The 19903-nt window shown below is 34.9% G+C and overlaps 1 protein-coding gene across 1 annotated transcript in view; it reads right to left on the bottom strand.

Moving 5' to 3' along the window:
* VWC2L (von Willebrand factor C domain containing 2 like) overlaps positions 1–15746 on the bottom strand; it is a 178309-nt gene extending 162563 nt beyond the window's left edge. Inside the window, exons 1-2 of the mRNA XM_066345906.1 lie at positions 15029–15746; positions 12227–12696 (exon numbers count right to left, since the gene is read on the bottom strand). Of these exons, the coding sequence (XP_066202003.1) occupies positions 12227–12616 (390 nt within the window). The 5' untranslated portion in view covers positions 12617–12696; positions 15029–15746. The remainder of the gene's footprint in view (positions 1–12226; positions 12697–15028) is intronic.
* Positions 15747–19903: the final 4157 nt, after the last annotated feature.

Here is a 19903-nt window from a genome sequence, read left to right as displayed (position 1 = left end):
TAATGGAGAGAGCACTAGATAGAGTTAGAGTAAAAAGCCCTTCATTCTTTATAAAACGAGAATAAAAATGCCTTAGAACTAAAGAATTCAATGAGGGAACACTGCTGTAAAATATTTCATACAACTCTCAACAATTACTTGTTCCGATCTGGTTGTGTCACTTGCCTGATCCAACCCTTTCAGTGACTCGCTACTCAGCTCTGGCTTCTGCCTAAGCTCCTTAGTTTGGCATTCACATCGTGAGCTGGCCGGCGCTTCCTTCTCAAGCTTACCGTCACTTTGTTGCCTTTGCTACTCTATGTTCTGGCCACGAGGGTTTATCCATTTTTCTCTATACACGCTGTGCATTTACTTTTGCAAAGTATCTTATTTTGTCTAAAATGCTTTCAATGCCCTGAAATTCTCACTCAAGATACCTTCCTCCAGACAGAATCACTCCTTTCTTCATAGTTCCTAGAGCAGTCATTACAGGATACCTGTTATTTGTGGTATCTGTATACTCTTTTTGAGAGACTAGGAGCACCTGGAAGGTCACATTTATGTCTTAGTTATGTTAGCACACGCCCACAAGACTTACAACTTCTCCACATGTAAGAGATATTTAGTAAAATGAGACACAATAAAATTGGAGTATGGATTATGTAAGGTGATTTGAAAAGATGTAATAATGGACTAATATCTAAGTAAGCACACAGTATATATAGTTTCACTTACTGACATAATAGAGGTCTACTATATTACATTAAATATACCTACTTGACTTGTCACACCATCAAAAGAGAGCACATGAAATATCAAAGTAATGAAATTTTCTTATCTATTTCATCTGAGGATCCTCAGTAAATGAAAAGTTATTAGATTATTATATATAATTTAAATATTTAGAAAGTTATACAGATAATTATATATATATATTTATAGTATATATATTATTATATGTACATGCAAGTTATTATATATCCAAGAGCAAACTTGTACTCCTTGGAGACAAGCTAACATGTCTACTGCTAAGTATGTATATAACACACTTAAAATTAGCAATTCTAGATGCCTTTTAAAATTTACATGTCTGAAAAGGAATCCCTGAGACCACCCACATGGTGGTCCTATATTTATCAGTACCCAAAGAATTTGTAACCTTTAAGAACGCAAGTTAGAAAAGATTTGATGACAGAACAATTTGAGGGAAGTAGAAAGGGAAGAAGAATTTGATTGTAGATCACAAGTTGGCAATCTATTTCTATAGAAGGCCAGATAGTATTATTTTTGACCCAGGTGGGTCAGATAGTCTCTGGAGTAACTACTGAAAACTGTATTCTATCCTAAAAGACACCATAGTCATAAATGAATGAGCATCACTATTTTCCAATAAAACTATTTACCGAAACAGATGGTGAGCTGGATTTGACTAATGGATTATAAAGTACTGACCTCTGTCTTAGACTTTTGATTATATGTGACTGGCATCATTGTCATTATAATTCTAAATAAGTAATTTTCCAATTACATTGCTTTATGTAACAGAACTTAATAAACTAATATAAATAATCGTATTAAGTGCAATTTTGGGAACTTTAAAAAGAACCAGACAATAGAAGATAAGCTGAGACATAAAGATTTTTTTATTATTGACTTCCCGGAAGAGTCAAAGAAATAAATGATTATCTTGAATTATTAGAAAGATATTTATTAAGTTGTATTTATTGAACTATTATTAACTTTATTAACTTTAGCATGTAAATAAAAGTACTTAGAAAAAAGTGTTTTATCATAAATTAGTAAAATACTGGATTAAATTCAATTTAGTAGTAATAACAGTAAAAACATCACAGCTTTTATGAATCTCTTCTTTGTGCCAAGTTCTTGCTATTCTCTCTGTTTTGGAGATGTATACACTAAGACATACTGAGATAAAGTATGTGTGCCTTGATCACTTGGCTGGTAAGTGGTAGAGCCCACTCAAAAATCTAGTTTTCAATCACTGTTGAGCTATTAGCTGTTAAACAGACTCTCAAACAACATTTTAAAAAGGATCAAGCATTGTCAGTATACTAATGTGCTCTACACGTTTCCAATAGATGTTAAAGAAATCATCATTTTTCAAACTTACTTGACCATGACAAAAAATAAATATCAAAATCCTTACTAAGAATCTTACAGGGGGCTAGTGTTCCCTAGAAGACAGTCTGGGAAAAGTTTCATAATGGCAGCAATTCCCAAACCCAGCTAATAATTAGAATAATCTGGGAAATTTTAGAAAAGAAAAATTAATAATAGAGCTATCATATGACCCAACAATCCCTTCATTGGTTATATATCTGAAAAACTCAAAAACATTGGTATGCAAAAAACCATGCACCCCCATGTTCATCATAGCATTATTCACAGTGGCCAAGACATGAAAAGAACCATAGTGTTCCTCCATAGGGGACTGGAGAAAGATGTGGTACATATATACAGTGGAATACTACTCAGCCATAAGAAATGATGATACATTGCCAGGACAACATAGATGGACCTTGAGAATATTATACTGAGTGAAATAAGTAAATCAGAAGAAGCTAAGAACTATATGATTTAATGCATAGGTAGGATATAACCGAGACTCATGGACATAGATAAAAGTGAAGTGAATACCAGGAAGAGGGGGTTGTGAGGAGAAGGTGGGGAAAGGAAGTGAAGAGAGACAAATATATAGTTACAGAAAATGATTTGACTTTGGGTGGTGGGTACACAACATAATCAACAGCTCAAATGCTATAGAAATGTTGACCTGAAACCTATGTACTCTTACTGATTAATGTCATCTCCTTAAATTAAAATTTTCTAAATAAAATTTTAAAAGTGTATATATATATATATACACTTTTCAAATATATATATGAAAAAGTAAATCAGAAAAAGCTAGGAACTATATGATTTCACACATAGGTGGGATATAAAACTGAGCTTTGTGGACATAGACAAAAGTAAAGCAGTTACCAGAGGTAGGAGGAGCAAGGGGGAGGGAACAGAGGGACAAATAAACAGCAACAGAAAATGACTTGACTGGGTGATGGGCACACAACACAATCTACAGTTCAAATGCTATGGAGATGTTCACCGGAAACCTGTGTGTTCTTATAGACCAATGTCACACCATTGAATTTAATTTCTAAATTAAAAGAGAGAGAGAGATTTCTTTAGGACATCATGATGGTCAGGTTTAAAAAATATATATACATGTAAATAATTTTAATTGAATTAAAAAGGGAGAGATCAGGCATGTGAATTTTTGCAATATTCCTGCGTTAGCTGACACTAATACCCTAATTAAGGATACACCTTTGTTCTAATGCCATGTAACCAGAGATTATTGCATTCCCCATCCATTTCTCACACTCCATTCTTGCCGTGAAGTCAGAGGTAGGGGATTGCAGAATGGAAAAGATCAACAACAGAGTCCTCAGTTCTTAACATCATCAAATGTATGGAGTGTTAGTTCCTTACAATATATAAATAGTTTCGTTTCTTTGTTACTTTCTAGTATAGTCTCTGAAAATAAGTAAGTAGTGTTTAATCTAATGTATTTTTGTTTTATTTTGACCTATATTGTTTGTTTAATTACAAAATGTTTAATTTTTAGACAAAGGATCCTTTTTTTTTATCAGAGCCTTTGCAAACTTAGAGTACAGTTTGCAAAAGGAGACTGTGTCAGACCTATTTGAGATATGCCAATATCTTGTACTTGTAACTCTGGGTTGTCATGGTGATAGGTCCTGATATCACATTTCTATAGACAATTGTCTGAAATAAATCATTGCATCCAATATATTTAATAGAAAGGAAGATGCAAATAAGTGGCATTTTTCTTTTATATCTAAAGGTAGTAAAATGTAAAAAAAAAAAAAAAGACCATAGAAAAGCAATGTATTAGCCAATAATGAGTTATGTCATTGTGATGTTTGCACTGAGTTTCTGTTGGCCTTACTTTATCATCTATAAAATAAGGGAGTTAAGCAAAATAATTTCAAAGTCCTTTTCCAGATCTAAAATTCTATAGTCACTTTAAAAATATGAAGGACCTAGACTATGAGAAACATATCATAATACTTGCCTGTTATAAATAGAATTTCTATAAACTCAGATACTAGAAATCCAATCCTATGCCAGGAAGTAACAGTGGTAGTCAAAGGTCAGTAATAAAACAAAATGATTTCAAAATCCCATCCAAATAATATTTAATTAAAAAAAAACTTTTAAGCAGTTAGAATTGAGTTGTAGATCAATATATAATACTATAATTTTCTAATTTTCAATACTAATTCTTCATAAGACATATATAATGACATTATTGTATTCATCCTATGGCTAGAAAGATTAAAATTACTTATTTTTTCTTCATGGTCACATAAAATAATAGGAAAAAAATTAAAAGTGTGGTCAGTGGACTTTTATCCACTTTAGAAAACATTATCCAGCCATAAAATAATATCATCTGAAAAGTTTTTCAGAAAACAAATGATTTTTCTGTCACTTTGGTACTTCATTCACCCTTTTCATGGAGTCATTAAGGTTTTGTAGAGATGGCCTTATTGTGATGTGTTATATGGAAGGCTAGCAGCAAGGGACTCAACAGTGGAGGTGTGTTAGATTGAAACTGCTGAGGTTAATTAACAGTGATGATAAAAGGGCAAAGTATAGACTCTAAGCCAGTGTCCAATTAGCAATGGCTAGTAGTTGGGAAAGATCACCTGGATAAGCAAAATCACTGGTCACCTCAAATTGCAGTTACTTGTTTCAATCTCTTCCTGGAAATCTTGGCAAAATACAACTAAAAAATAAACCAGTCAGTTTTTCCTGTTCTGTCCTCTATAAAACACTGCCTGATGTATAAATCAAGCTGCAGGAAAGCAAGTAAAACAAAAATATGGTCAGGGTGAGTAAGGAGAAGTAGGGACGAAGGACTCACCTAATCTTACAGTACGGTTTTCATGATGTAAGAATATTCCAGCGCCCTCAAATTTAACAAAGACAAACACACACACACTAACTTCAATGCATGCATACAGCAATCTCAATTTGGACTATATAGATTTATCTATAAAATTTGCATAGCATATGTGATCTAACTTATGAAATTACATAAAAGAAATAGAAAATATCATGCTTCCCCTATCATACCATTGACCAATTATCTATTTTGGAGACTAAAGCCACCATTGAAAATAGGCAAATTTCTAAAATATCCAATACCTTGCACAACTGGAGTTAAAGTGTGGAAGGGGGACTCGCTTTTCAGTGTCTTCTGCTTACGGCATTGGAGAGTCAATAAGGGATGGGCAGCAGTGTCTGTAAGTGGCTGATGGCTGACCTCAAGTCTGAGAGAGTCACTAACAGTGACAAGTCCCACAAATCTCAGCTGTGGCTGCAAATCAAACACCGATTGCCCCATGTGCACAGGGCCCGGAGCCCAGTCACAAATCTTTGTAGTCATTCTTATCACACAGTTACCGTCATTAGCAGCAGCATCTTGCAATACGAAGGACAGCAATATATATAAGTGGGTGAGAATGAAAAACTATTCTTACGTACAACTAACCAAAGGGCTCGCTGACCATCAGTTCTCCTAAAATTTAAAGCAAGAGACCTTTTCTGACTAGAAACAGACTATGTCACTCCTTCCAGGGTTATCTTGGAAGTCATGTATACTTACTTCCTAATTTGAAAAAGTGTCAAATGAAGAAAGTCATTCTCAATTATCACTGAAGTTTTTGAAAAAAAAATGATTGTAAAAATCTGATCTATTCCTTAGATTTAGTGTACTTTTCTAGAATTAAAAAATGCCAAGTGATTATGTTAATCAATGTCACCCCAATAAAATTCAATTAAAAAAATGTCAAGTGAGCACAATATAAAAATAATGAGAAAGGGTGCAAGAAACTTTCTAAATCTAAATTTTAATAAAATTGACATCTAATCTCTGGTATTGGTCAGAGATCATGCATATTAAATAGAAGTTCCCTAGTTGTTAACAAAGAAGTGAGTTTTCTGTTTGGAATCTTCACCCTGAGACTTGGTTCTGTGCGCTGGGGCTGAGCCTCAGGTGAGCAGCAGCATCAGTAATTCAATGACCTAATCTGTGTTATTTTGTAGAAACTTGAAAGGAGAAGCCACTACTGAATTTACTCAAAAGCCATTTCAATACAAAAACCACAACATGTTCTGCAAAACAAACTATTTTTCAGAGTCAGCAACTATAGAATTAGCCTTCTCAATCTCTCAACAAAGATCCTAACTAATTATTATTGTGTAAAATTATGATGATTTCTAGGACTTTCTTATATAGAATCTTACAAATATCCCTGGTAATTTCATTTGTCCAGAACTTGTAAAACCCTTCTTGGAAAAAAAAAATATTCAAAAACCTCACCTACAGAAATCAAGATCAGCCTATTTCTTTGTTATGAAAATAAACACAACCTTCACACCTCTGGAAAGATGCACTCTCTACCCTTTTCCCTAAAGCAAACATCATAGTTTCTGTGCCTTTTATAGAAGCTGGTGCAATGGCGGGTTGGTGGGTGGGGTGCAATGAATTGTCCTTCTGCAAGGCATTAGCTATTAGACTCCTCAACTGAGATTTCTTTATAGCCTCCATTTTCTTCTGTTCTTTCATATATTTTGTCCTTAGCTCTCAGAGCACATTGCTGTCCATTCCTTCGCCATATTAAAATTTAAAAAGCCAACAAACAAATTTCTCAAACCTAAATTAAGGATCCCATTTTGCTCAAACACTCTTACGGATTAAAAGTTGCAATAGTAGACACTAACGGTGGGGCACAGATTAATGAAAAGACCAGAACACTGGAAAACCTGTCTTCCTGGGAAGGGGCCCGCCGAAGAGCAAGTAACTTCCTTCTAAGCCTCAACTGGCATCAGCAGTTTTAATGGGCACGAGGATCTGGCAAAATACTCGCAGTGATTAGTTTTCTGTCCTCTTTGCTTCTTTCCTCAGATTTAAATATTAAATGCAAAATTCAGGGCCAACACTAGGCAGCTTATCACAGCATGAAAACATGTTTCCTTTTTGTAAAAAAGCAACACATGTACATAAAATGGGTAGAATGAGTAAACAATCACACCGAACTTTTTGAAAATACAAATAAGAAACTTGATCTACTGTCTTTGGCTTGCAATGGGCAAATGACAAAGGCCAATGCCTGTAGTAAAAGAAAGATCTTGGGCAAATCCAAATTCTGAATTAGGGTCCAGAGGGTTGGCTTGAGAAAATCTCTTTCAAGTGAGACAGGCTCTGTAACAGCTGAACTATCTCTTCCAGCTGCATGTGGTATAACCTTCAGTGTCTGACCTAAAACTCAATCAGTACAAGTTTAAAGTATAAAAAATACCCAGAAATCTAATTCCAGCTGAGTAAGAGTTATAAAAATATGAAGCAAAATAAGAAATTATCTTTCCCTTTGGGAAACTCAGAGTGAGACAGTTAAGTACAGAACCAAAACTGACAGAGACTACATTTGCAATCAGCCTTTTTTGTAGAAAATGCTATTGTAATTTATTATTTATACTCCTCATTTTATCAAAAGTAGGTCCAGTGTCTTTTTGCCTGTGTACACATAAAAGAAAGGTGAGAGAACCTTCTATACCTTGACCTTTATCTTAATACTAGATATTACTAGAATACTGAAAAATGTAGAGTTTTCAAAAAGAGTAGACGAAACTCTACTTTCAAAGCTTGCATTAGTCATGTTCAAAGTAAAAATAACCCAACCTTTATATACAACGTTACTCTTCTTATCAGGGGACACGTGGCTCAATTTACATTTGAATTTGGTGATAAGGAAAGATTGAAGTAGGGACACGTGTTTTGCCACAGTAGGGAGTGAGACAGCGACAGCACAGCTAAAACACTGGGTGGTCATTATGCACAGGCAGGGAAAGATGAGCCTTGGTTAGGAAGGGGGCAAGGAAGACAAGTAGAAAGTTGCAGGATGGAAATAGGTGCTCTGTGAACAAGGTGTAAGAGTACTTTTTATCTGAATTTTGAGTGCTTCTTTTAAATAATTAAAATGAAGAGATTAACATTTAAACAGAAAGAAACTAAGAATTTTAAAGAAACTATAATTAACTTCTTTTCTTTTTTTAGTGAGAGGAGGCAGAGAGACAGACTTCTGCATGCACCCTGACTGGAATATCCTCCCCCACCCCCCGCAAACCCACTAGGGGGTGATACTCTGCCCATCTGTGGCATTGCTCCATTGCTCAGCAACCAAGCTCTTCTCAGTGCCTAAGGCAGAGGCCATGGAGTCATTCTCAGCACCTAAGGTGAACTCTTTCAAGCCAATCAAGCCATGGTGGCAAGAGAGGAAGAGAGAAGAGAGAAAGAGGGAGGGGAAGGGTGGAAAAGCAGATGATCATTTCTCCTGGGTGCCCTGATGAGGACTCAAACTCAGGCCATCCACATGCCAGGCCAACGCTCTACCCCTGAGCCCACCGGACATGGCCTTTAACTTCTTTATTCAATGGGTTAATTATAATCTGACTCATTTCATTATGTCATTCATCAAAAATATATTGTCTGTGATGTGGTTCACATATTGCTGGGATTGGGAACAGGGGAGAAAAAAAGAAAATACTGTCTCCAGATTTAAAGGTTTCACTGTCTAGTGGGAGAGGCAGGTGGTGTCAAATTGTATTATTGTGGTGGGACAAGGGTAGCAGAGGTGGTGAGGAGCTTAGATTCTCCAGCCGATCTGCTTGGGTTTATATATTTTAGAGCTGTACAGTGTTGAGCAAGCTACTTAGATGTTGAGGCTTCAGTTTTATCTGTAAAACAGTGCTAATACAAGTATAATCCACATACTGATATTATGAAATGAAATGTATCTTAATACATATAAAGGTCTTAACAGTGCCTAGCTATAATTACTGTTTCTGTTTTAGTGGTGCACACAGCATGCTGTGAGATGATATAGGAGAAGAGTGAGACCCATCCCAGGATACTGCATAGGATAACCAGAGAGGCCTTTCCAGTTGAACTGAGATTTAAATGGAGTTTTGAAGTAGTCCAGCAAGATTTATACAAGTGTGCAATGGTGAAAATGTGTGGGAAGCATGTACAAGCACACGGGGAGGAAAGCTCACTGAGAATTAGAGATACTTGGAGAGGTTGATGAAGAGACTCTAGACTATACTAGGGAATTTAGATTTTTATCCTAAACACTGTCTTGAAGGTTTGCGCTCTTCCGCATGCTGGTCATCTCATTCTTTGTTTTCTGTAACAGCCTCACCTCCCCAGCCATTAATTTATCTCTATTTCTTATTCTATTCTATGTTTGGCTACAAGGTTATCTTCTTGAAAAAAAAACATATTTAACTAGGTCATCTCTATGCATAACAACCTGCATTTTGTTCATTGTTATTCCGTACACTGAATCTAACTATTTTACCCCAGTACTCAAGTTCCTCTCGCCACTGTCCAAAATACATATGCAGATTTACTGCTCTTATTATAATAAGATTTCTGTAGATCCAGCTTGTTATTCCTATCTTGCTCCTTTCTTTGCAGATTTTATTCACTCCAGTCTCTGATTTTGCTCAAGCAGTTTTCTCTTTGTAATTTTATTCTCCCCAGATTCATTTTAATTTCTCTTTAAAAAGGCTCAAACTTGACCATCCTGAAGAAAAAGAAGATTTGTTGACCAAACCTCACAGCATGTTGACAAGGGTTTGACACCACACTTCTCGGCATTGAGCTTCACAGTCACGTACTTCAGCTGCTTCCCCACCCGTCTCTCTCCACACTGCCCACGCTTTTCTAGTACGTATAAATTTCGTCTTCTAGTTATCATACTTTCCAATGTACACACATCTACTGAAGAGTCCAATAAATGCCTGTTAGGTATTATATGTAAACATATCATATAATATAACCTCCTTAATAACATGCCAAGATTATTATGTGAAAGTTCCATATATGTTTAAAAATTAATTACTGGTCTGTTGCAAGCTGAATTGAAAGAAAATCAAGGTGACAGATTATGGCTACATATTTACTTAGGTATATGTACTTCATATAGATAATTAAAACCTTTTAACCAAGTATTGGAATTCTTTCAATTGAATGACTTTTAAAGTTGGTCTTCCATTATAAATGTAGGTGAAGACGTAGAGGAATTTACAACTTAGAGTAAAGCCCTGAACATTAGAGTTGAAGAGAATGGGAACACCATTTATTCAATACCTACTGAGTACTAGTCATCACAAGGCTGCTAACTTCTCATAAATTATCTCATTAAATCTTCCCAATATTTCCTTGTAGAGACAACTGATTATTATAATGATCATTTTACAGCCAATAACATTCTAGCTCAAAAGTTTAAGGATTCTTTCCAGAGTCTTTCATCTAAATGAAAAATTTAGGATTAGAATTCAGGTTTATCTGTCTTTTGAGCCAAAGTGCTCAGAGAGGTTATATAGACATTATTGTTAGAAGGACAATTTTTAGAAATAGGTTAAGTAACTGGATGATTTCGGACAAGTAACAAACTTTCTTTGTCTCAGTTCCTCATTTTTAAGAATTTTTTTCTAGATAATCTCTAAATTATAAAAAAGTTGCATCTTTTTTTTTTTTTTTTAAGTCACATGTAAAAATCTCATGACCTGGAGAGTCAGGTGAAAAAGTTGTGCATATCAGTGAGTTATACAATGATTCTAGTAGGAACACACAGGGGTGGGCAAAAGTAGGTTAATATCTATAATAAGAAGAAATAATACATTACTTAGTAAGTAATAATACAAGAATAAACTGCTGTGTACTCACAAAACCTACTTTTGCCAATATCAAAATGTATCTAATATTTTAGAGATGATGAATTCATTAATAAATATACTGTACCCTTAACTATTATTTGATATTAATATAGTACTTTTGCTAGATTCTCAGGCCTCTTATCAATATTGTGCAACAAAGTATTATAATACATGAAAGAGAAAAGTATAAAATAACATTTATGTGTAAAATAGTTGATTGTAATAATTACATTTAAAATTTCCCTCATGTCCTTAGGAATCTTGGTAGAATGACTGGTTATCCTTGGGTAAATTAGAACTGGTTTGTACCCATAATCTGGAATGGACTGAATGCAATGAAATGCTAATATACAGAATGTTCTGATCATTATCAGTTAAAACCCTTTTTTTCATACTGACTTCTTTCACCATCTGACTCTTGTGGAGTTTGGTCAGTGATAATAACTAAACATTCTTCTCTTAAAAATACATGGTCACATTGAAAACTTGCTATATTTTCTTTTGCTTATAAAGTTCTCAGCTCTTTGTCATTGAACTTGGCTAGATAAAATTAAAATCTTTTATATCAAGCCATCAGTATGACAGACACTCCCAGGCACAAACTGCCATTACATTTAAGGAACGTAATTTGATATATTAATTTATACCCGCAGGGCTCAAATATGGCTTGTAAGAAAGCCTAATTAAAACTAGACATTGGAGAAAACTCTAAAAAGTAATAAAATGAGCTCCAAGTTATTTGAAAATATGATAAAATTATAAAACAGTCCAAGAAATACCATGGAGGCTGAAAATTGAGTCTTTTAAAAAAACGTTTACAATGGACTGATAAAATTTCAGTCCTCTCTGGGGTCCTTTAAGTAAAAGAAAAAAAAAGCTAATGATCAGAGAACAGAATGGGGATCATGTTCTACAACAAGTAGGTCCAATGCATATTCTTAATATGAAGACCACAGTTCAGAATTGTGTCTCTACAGCACTCACATTTCCACACACTAAACAGATAGCTCTAGGCTATAGTTAAATGGCTTCAAATACAGACACATACACACACACACACAACTCTCAAAAAATTTAAACATTAACTTAATAAACACATTGTTTCCAAGTAAAAGTGTTTTTATCAAAAATTATATATTGTAATAACACAGAAGAAATGTCTAAGGGCAAAAAAATATGTTAGCATGCCACAAATACTTCTGAAGGAAAAAATTATTGTGGAACCCTGTAGGTATTGATCAATAAACCAACTGACTATTTGTCGATTACAGTGGTACTTAGCCTAACTGTAATATTGTTGTAAATTAAAGGCAAATTTTAAAATGTTTTTTTCAGTCTTAATTTTAATGTAGTAATCTACTAAGTATGTGGTGTGAAAAGTTAGTATTCAATAAGTATGGACGATAGCTCATACCTTAAATTCTTCCAAGATTTTGTAAATTTTCCCATGATATTCACAAAAGTTTTTCACTTCTTTGCACTCAGGACAGCATCCGTTGTGTTCCACTTTAGTACACTTTGGGTGAATTTTGGGGCATTCTGGCTGGTCGCATACAGGTCCATCTAAAGCACAGACACATGGACAGTTGGAATGCCCAGGGAAAAATCGTTCTCCCAACTTGTATACAAAGCCGCTGTCATCCACACACCCTTTCCCTCGATAGTCATCAAAGATCAGATTGTCATTACTGGAGGTCTGGTCACCTTCATCAGCAGGATAGTCTTCATGACTGATGGCAGCAGAGGTGACCAATCCAGGGATGACCAACAGAAGTATGCAAGCTTCATGAATATGAAGAGCCATCCCCCTCCTCAAAGGCTTCTGGATGTGCTCCTAATATTAAATATACTCAGCTCCTTCCATGGGAATACAAGAGGGGTAGGCTGAAAATAAATATTAAGAAAATAATTTGACATATATAAAGAAAATGTAGATTTACTTAAGCCTCTGCTCTTATCCTTTTTATTTGGGATTTGTTTGGAGGATAGACCGCAAATAGACTAAGTCCATACAACTATTTACGCTTCATTATGAATTTTGGAGAGTCGATCCTTGGCAATATCTATATTAAAATTAGTCATTTATGGGGTTATTTCACATTGAAACCTACACCTTGAATTTAGCTTCTGAATTTTAGAGGTCTGCTTTGTCTAAATTGTAAAAAATAATTTTACTAAGTCTCAAAACTTGATATTTTACAGAGGGTTACTTACAAATAACTCAAGAATAATTAAATCCACATTTTTATTATTTTTTAAACTATAATATCAGTGGTCAAATATATATATGTGTGTGTGTTATAATTATCTGTATGAAAACTCAAGAGATTAGTGAGAAAAATTTAATTAAAGAAAAAGGGAAGAAACAACAATTGAATGTAAAATATAATTGGGATGGAGCTAGTATACTAGGCCTTCCTACTTCTTCATGTCCATAATCAGAGAACAATGGTCTCATTATGGGTTACTTGTTTCAGTCAACATAAATCTGCGTTTTGAAACTTAGCTAAGATGAAAAATAGCATAACTATTCCACAGTAAGAGAAAGAAAATTTTAAAAAAGCATACAAAAAAATTTCCTATATTTAAAATAATTTATTAAAAATATACTTATTTGTATTATTTTCCACATCTTTATTTTACTCAGAGAGTAAGCTCCTAGTGGGCAGGAAAAATATATCAGAATTCTTTAGAGCAACTTGAATTTAGTATTCATGTGTATACTCTTGTTTCTCTTCATATTGTATAAATCTTTCGCCTTTTAGTATTCATGTAATACCATTTGATTGGATTATTTTAAGATATAATACCTTTGAATAGTTTGAAAACATGCTTCTCTTGATATGCCAAAGATATTTTGCATAAAAAAAAACCAGAGCAAAACTCTTTATTGGTTTCATAGAATAGTAACAAGGTGTAGCTATTCATAGAATATATCCCTTATTAGTTTGGTAGCATTGACTCTGGTCAACTTAGATTTAGTGCTTGTGTGGAGCATTGCTAGTGAGTTCTTATTTAAATGTTTAAAAAGAATAACATATAAATACTCTGGGTAAAATGACTTTAGGGAATAATAAATGAAAATGTCAAATAGATCATTTGTCTAGTTAAATGTTTTTGGCTTTATGCCAAATATCACTAAAATTGTATATAGAATATTTTCAGATCACTTATAAATATTATTTCCTGGTTTATTTTCAGATTATAATAAGAGCAATAATAAACCATTTCTTTTTAGTCTAATGTATGGAAGATACTTTTAAATAAGGTAAAGATGGCATTAGGAAACTTCATGAACTATAAAATTAGCATTTTAAGTTAGACATCAAATCCTAGTAATAGTAAAATGAAAGGTAGTATATTCATCCTCTCTCTTCAAGAGAAAACTGCTCTCTAATATTTGAATTCCTTTTGAGTAGGTAATGATAAATAAGATGGATTTCTTTTGAACTATGTCAAAAATAATGAGTCATGACAGAACAAAAAATGCAAACCTATAATTCTACTTGAGAAGCTGGAAGCTCCCTTTGTCAAAGCATTTTTTTCTCTTAAATTACTACAGAGGCTACAAATATAAAGAGAAGCTTCTGAAAAAGCATATATATATTACCAATTAAGGCATAGATTTTATACATCTCTCACATATTTAAAAAGTTTATTTTGGAAGAAAAAAATCTATTGTGCTTCCTTATAGTATTCCAATAGTACCAGTCAATACATGCAAGATAAGCCATATAAAATACCCATATCATTCTGCTTCGAAAGGACATAGACAGAAATGATCTCTCTGAAAGCTACAGGTAGGCATTAATGTCAGGTTATGGTAAATGTAAACTTAAAGGTAAAAAAGGGGTGTAATATCTACTTTACATAAACGTTCACATGCTTTTATTATATGAAATACCTTATAAAATCTGCATGAAGAAATCAAGGTTTTCTTTCTAATATAACAAAGTTCTTAGGGTATTTAAATTCTTTTCTCTTTACAACTGAGCTGTTTTTACTGCAGTTTAAGATATTATTTAGCAGGAAAAATTACAGAAATCCAATAAAATGTTTATCTGGAAATTTTTAATAAGTAAGCAAACATTTCTAAATAGAGGATCACTTTCCAGCTAAACTTTCCTCCCTGCCCACACTGCTACATATGCTTTAAAATGACTGTATTTATTTCATTGAGAAAACAAACATAACTCATGTCATAAGATTCACTTACCTAATCACTCTGGAGGTTAATGGTGGTGATGGGGGTCATAGACCAATATGAACTAAAAGATCAGGTATGTTTTAAGAAAGTAGTTCCTCTTTAATTATCCAAAAAATGCATTTTCAGGCTTGAATTAAAGGCAATTCATTCTCTCTACCTCCCATTTCAAACCACAGTCAAGAAGCAGTCTCCCGCCCTTACAGAGAGAAATACAGCAGACACACATAAGAAATATGCTTTGGACTTGTCTTCAAAATTCAAAGCAAAAAGCAATTTTGGTCCTGTAGAAATCCAGACCCCAGTAGCAGAATCATGTTGAACTTATTTTAGCATTTTCTCAGATTCTTCTATGAAATTTCCCGGCTGATTACGCCTCCTCCACACATGAGTTCACTTACACAGTGTTTGCTACGGCAGTAGAGGTGATTTGGCTAGGCTCTACGGATCACAAACAGCAACAGCATGCTGTAGCTTAAAGCCTTCTCCGCTGGCAATAACAGTGGCATCATCCACAATATGTTGCTCGAATCCCCTCTTACACACCAGAAAATACTAACTGTGGACGTGAAGAAGAGGAGCAACTTTAGCTGGTTTTCTGCATCACCACGAGCAGTTTGCAGACTGCTGATCTGGAGCTCATTCTGCCGGCAGCCGGGAATTCCTCAGCACCACGGACAGCGCCAACTGGCTTCTGAGCCCATCTCGGTTGAAATCCCGAGCTGCTCCTTTAGACCAGGCTAGTGTTCTCTAAGCAGTCGCACTTTATACAGCTGATGCATGCATCGGAGGGGGGCGCAGGGGGGGGGGGGTATTTTACGTGCGAGACACTTATTTGCATTGAAATTACAATAAAATAATAAAAAAACAAACATTATAATTATACTTAATGCATTTTTTGGATGAGCTGCAGAGATGAAAGTTCCGGAAGAGCCTTGCATTTAGATTTAAGCCAGCTGCAGTCTCTGATAATTATTAATAGATAAAGCATAATTGTTGCCAAAGAATCTGTAAAAATGCATGGTCCCCAATTCTAATTGACTCTTTGGTTTCAGACACACTTTTCCTCTGCTACATGGTTAAACTTCCGGTATTCCTGCAGCTTGAATTTGATTTTTAAAAAAGTAGCCTGGTTCTCCTGCAGTTTGTTCTCTAACATTCAAAATCAATCTCCTGTAATTCATCTAGTCTGTCATTAGGCGTCATTGTAAAGCTGTTTCTTCCAAACCCCTAGCAAATCGTATCAAAATAAGAAGAAAGACCCAGGCACAAATACATGAGTAGAAAGTTTATTATTTTTATTTATTAGTAACACTGTGAACATTAAAATACTTGTTCAAAACATATTTTAAAGCTAATTGTAAATGTTACCTGCTGGAATATTTAAGCAGGTCTTGACTGGTTTGGGACTATCTGAGGCATTTTCAAGCCTTGAAGGGAATACCTCTGCAGTGGGGCATGCTGACCATCAAGACCATATTCGAACAGTGCCGTCAGAGTCTCCGGAAAACAGACTCTCTCCACGCTGAGAAATCGACTGTATGAACTTCATTCTCATGGCCCTCCAATTTGTGAGTCTTCCATGATTTAAGATCCAGCAAATGGATAATCCCACTGCTACTCGCCTGAGCTAATACTTGACCTGAGAGGGAGGTGAGAGAGAGAGAGAAAGAGAGAGAGGAAAATATCAAAGTTGTATTTCAAGCAGTTACAGTTTATAAGCAACGGAATATACAGTTTTGTTTCTATTTTAATTTGACTGACTCATTTTATGTTAGGTATCAATCACTACATATGAACTAACTCCTGTCAGTGTAGACAATAATTCCAGTCAAAATTAAGACATGGCAATGATTAAGTTATAAAAATTTTAAATGAGAAAGAAAAATCTAATGTTTTACCTACTTTATATGCACAGGTCATCAAATGCCCTGCTAGTGTCCTTATATTTGGGATTAATAAATAATTTTGAGAAGATGAACTTGAAAGCACTAAGCAACACAACTTTCTTTTATAAGTGTATTATTTGTGAAAAATTGCTAAACATAGCTTCAAATGTATTTATGGCAAAGATACACACATATATAGAATATGAGTTATGAGTTATTTATATTTTAAATTTTGTTAATCTTAAACTTTTATTATTATTATTATACTAAATTGTTACTTAAACTATAATAACACATTTATGCTTTTAAAACTGTGACACATTAACAAATTAAAACAAAAATAACATTTAAAATAAAAATAACTTAATTTCAGGAATAGCATTAGTTTTTATACTTTATTTTAAAATTCATAATTCTGTTAAATTTTTGTTACATAAAAGAACTGAATGCAACAACAGAGTATTTTCATAATTTTTATACCATTTATTTTTTGAGTAAATAATTTTATTAAAGGGGAAAACATATCAGCAATACAATTCTAACTAATACTTTCATTTTTAAAAGTTCAGTAGCAAACTATCAAGGAATTTGGAGATAAGTAAAAGCAATAGATTATGTTTACATAAATTCAGTATGTGGGGTAAATCAATATGATATTAATACTACTCATGAGATTATCCAATAAAACTTAGAAGGCATATGGTATTATTTAGTAACAACAGTTAAATTTATTAAACTCAATATGCTAGGCCCTGGCCAGTTGGCTCAGCGGTAGAGCGTCGGCCTGGCGTGCGGGGGACCCAGGTTCGATTCCCGGCCAGGGCACATAGGAGAAGTGCCCATTTGCTTTTCCACCCCCCCCCCTCCTTCCTCTCTGTCTCTCTCTTCCCCTCCCGCAGCCAAGGCTTCATTGGAGCAAAGATGGCCCGGGCGCTGGGGATGGCTCCTTGGACTCTGCCCCAGGCGCTAGAGTGGCTCTGGTTGGGGCAGAGCGACCCCCCGGAGGGGCAGAGCATCACCCCCTGGTGGGCAGAGCGTCGCCCCTGGTGGGCGTGCCAGGTGGATCCCAGTAGGGCGCATGTGGGAGTCTGTCTGTCTCTCCCCGTTTCCAGCTTCAGAAACATACAAAACAAACAAAAAACTCAATATGCTAGACACTAGATTTAGTCACATGACACAGAATCTTTCATATAATATTTACAATGATCTAAATAATCTAGTAATAAAGAAAATAATAGTAACTCCATTATGTAGGTGAAGAAAAACTAAGAAATTTGCTCAAGATGATACCTACCCTATAAACAAAAGGAGCTAGCATTTAATCACAAACACTTTGGAATACGCTTTCTACATCCAATTAACACTGCTATCAATGATACCTTCTTGACAATTTTACATAGATGAAAATAGAACTAGTCCATCCCATCATGAAGATTCTATATGATATCATCATAAAAGTCACAGTAAAATATTTAATCACATATTATACTAAAAATTTCCATAAATGTCTCTAAAACAGAGAAAAGTTATAAAAGTAAAGCTAACCATGATAAATATAGCTTATTTGCAAACCTTATAACTACTGGGCTTCTTCATCTAGAACAAAGCCTGACACAGCAAAGATCCTTAGGATGGATTAAAGTGTCCAAAGCAGCAGATGTGAATATTTATTATAAACCCTTTTCTACAAAGTCTTTGCTGACAGAAGCACTGCCTATGGATTTCACTTCCTGCCTCTACAGGCAGTTGCTGCTTGTGATTTTTCTAAGAATCAAACAAATAAGTTTTTTCTTGGATTGTTCATATAACAGCAAGGAAGAGAGCAAATATTTTTTTACTATTTTTGAAACCAAACAGAATCAAACCCATAAAGAAAAAAATGAAAGAATTAGCATTAAGTCCTTATCTTTTATGAAGTCAAATCTGTAAAAATTATAACTAGAAATAATTATAAGGGGGCTTGGTAATTTCTGAAAGTTTGTTTAATAAAATAGAAGAAATACTACTGGAATTTAATAATAGGATTATATAATTAAGCAGCACCACGGCTCAGGTGTTTTTTAAAAATGTCTTTGCTAGAACAGACTTGAGTAGCAAGTTTATGGTAAGGTTTTTCAGGTTTACTTGAACTAAGAGGTATAAATTTATAATCATTAATTTAATTGAATTAAAATTATAATGAATTAAGGTGAAGATGGCCCAGCATTTATGGTTTAAGAAGACCCAGAATTTACTTTTTTCCCACTGACACCCCAAATATACACCTACATATAAAACAATGCCCCTTGACCCTGGCTGGTTGGCTCAGCGGTAGAACGTCGGCCTGGTGTGCAGGAGTTCCGGGTTCGATTCCCGGCCGGGGCACACAGGAGAGGCGCCCATCTGCTTCTCCACCCCCCCCCTCTCCTTCCTCTCTGTCTCTCTCTTCCCCTCCCGCAGCCAAGGCTCCACTGGAGCAAAGTTTGCCCGGGCACTGAGGATGGCTCTGTGGCCTCTGCCTCAGGCGCTAGAATGGCTCTGATTGCAGTAGAGCTACGCCCCAAGGTGGGCAGAGCATCGCCCTCTGGTGGGCATGCCGGGTGGATCTTGGTTGGGTGCATGTGGGAGTCTGTCTGACTGCCTCCCCGTTTCCAGCTTCGGAAAAATAAAAAAAAATAAAAATAAATAAATAAAACAATACCCCTTGAAGAACAGCCTCTGCACAACAAATGATAAAGGAATCAAACAGAGAAGGATAGGAGAGAAGGAGACATGGAAGTCATGGGGAGCCTACCCTAACATGTGACTTGTAGTAGAGAGAAGTATTACTTAGAGTCCTTGCAGACATACTCACTTATTTTGGAATATAAAAATAAGACAGTAATTTAAAGGTTTCCTAGACTATACATGAAAAAAATTCCATTTACTGACCCCAGGGTCTACTGTGGCTGGAGAACTGCAGGACATTTCAGAATGTGTGGAAACTCTCTGGGATTAGAGGTATCTGTGAACAACGTGG

This window comes from Saccopteryx leptura, chromosome 7 (assembly GCF_036850995.1).
Source record: "Saccopteryx leptura isolate mSacLep1 chromosome 7, mSacLep1_pri_phased_curated, whole genome shotgun sequence".
Lineage (NCBI taxonomy): Eukaryota > Metazoa > Chordata > Mammalia > Chiroptera > Emballonuridae > Saccopteryx > Saccopteryx leptura.
The sequence above is the reverse complement of the archived record's forward strand: the minus strand, read 5'-3'. Positions and strand labels throughout refer to the sequence as shown.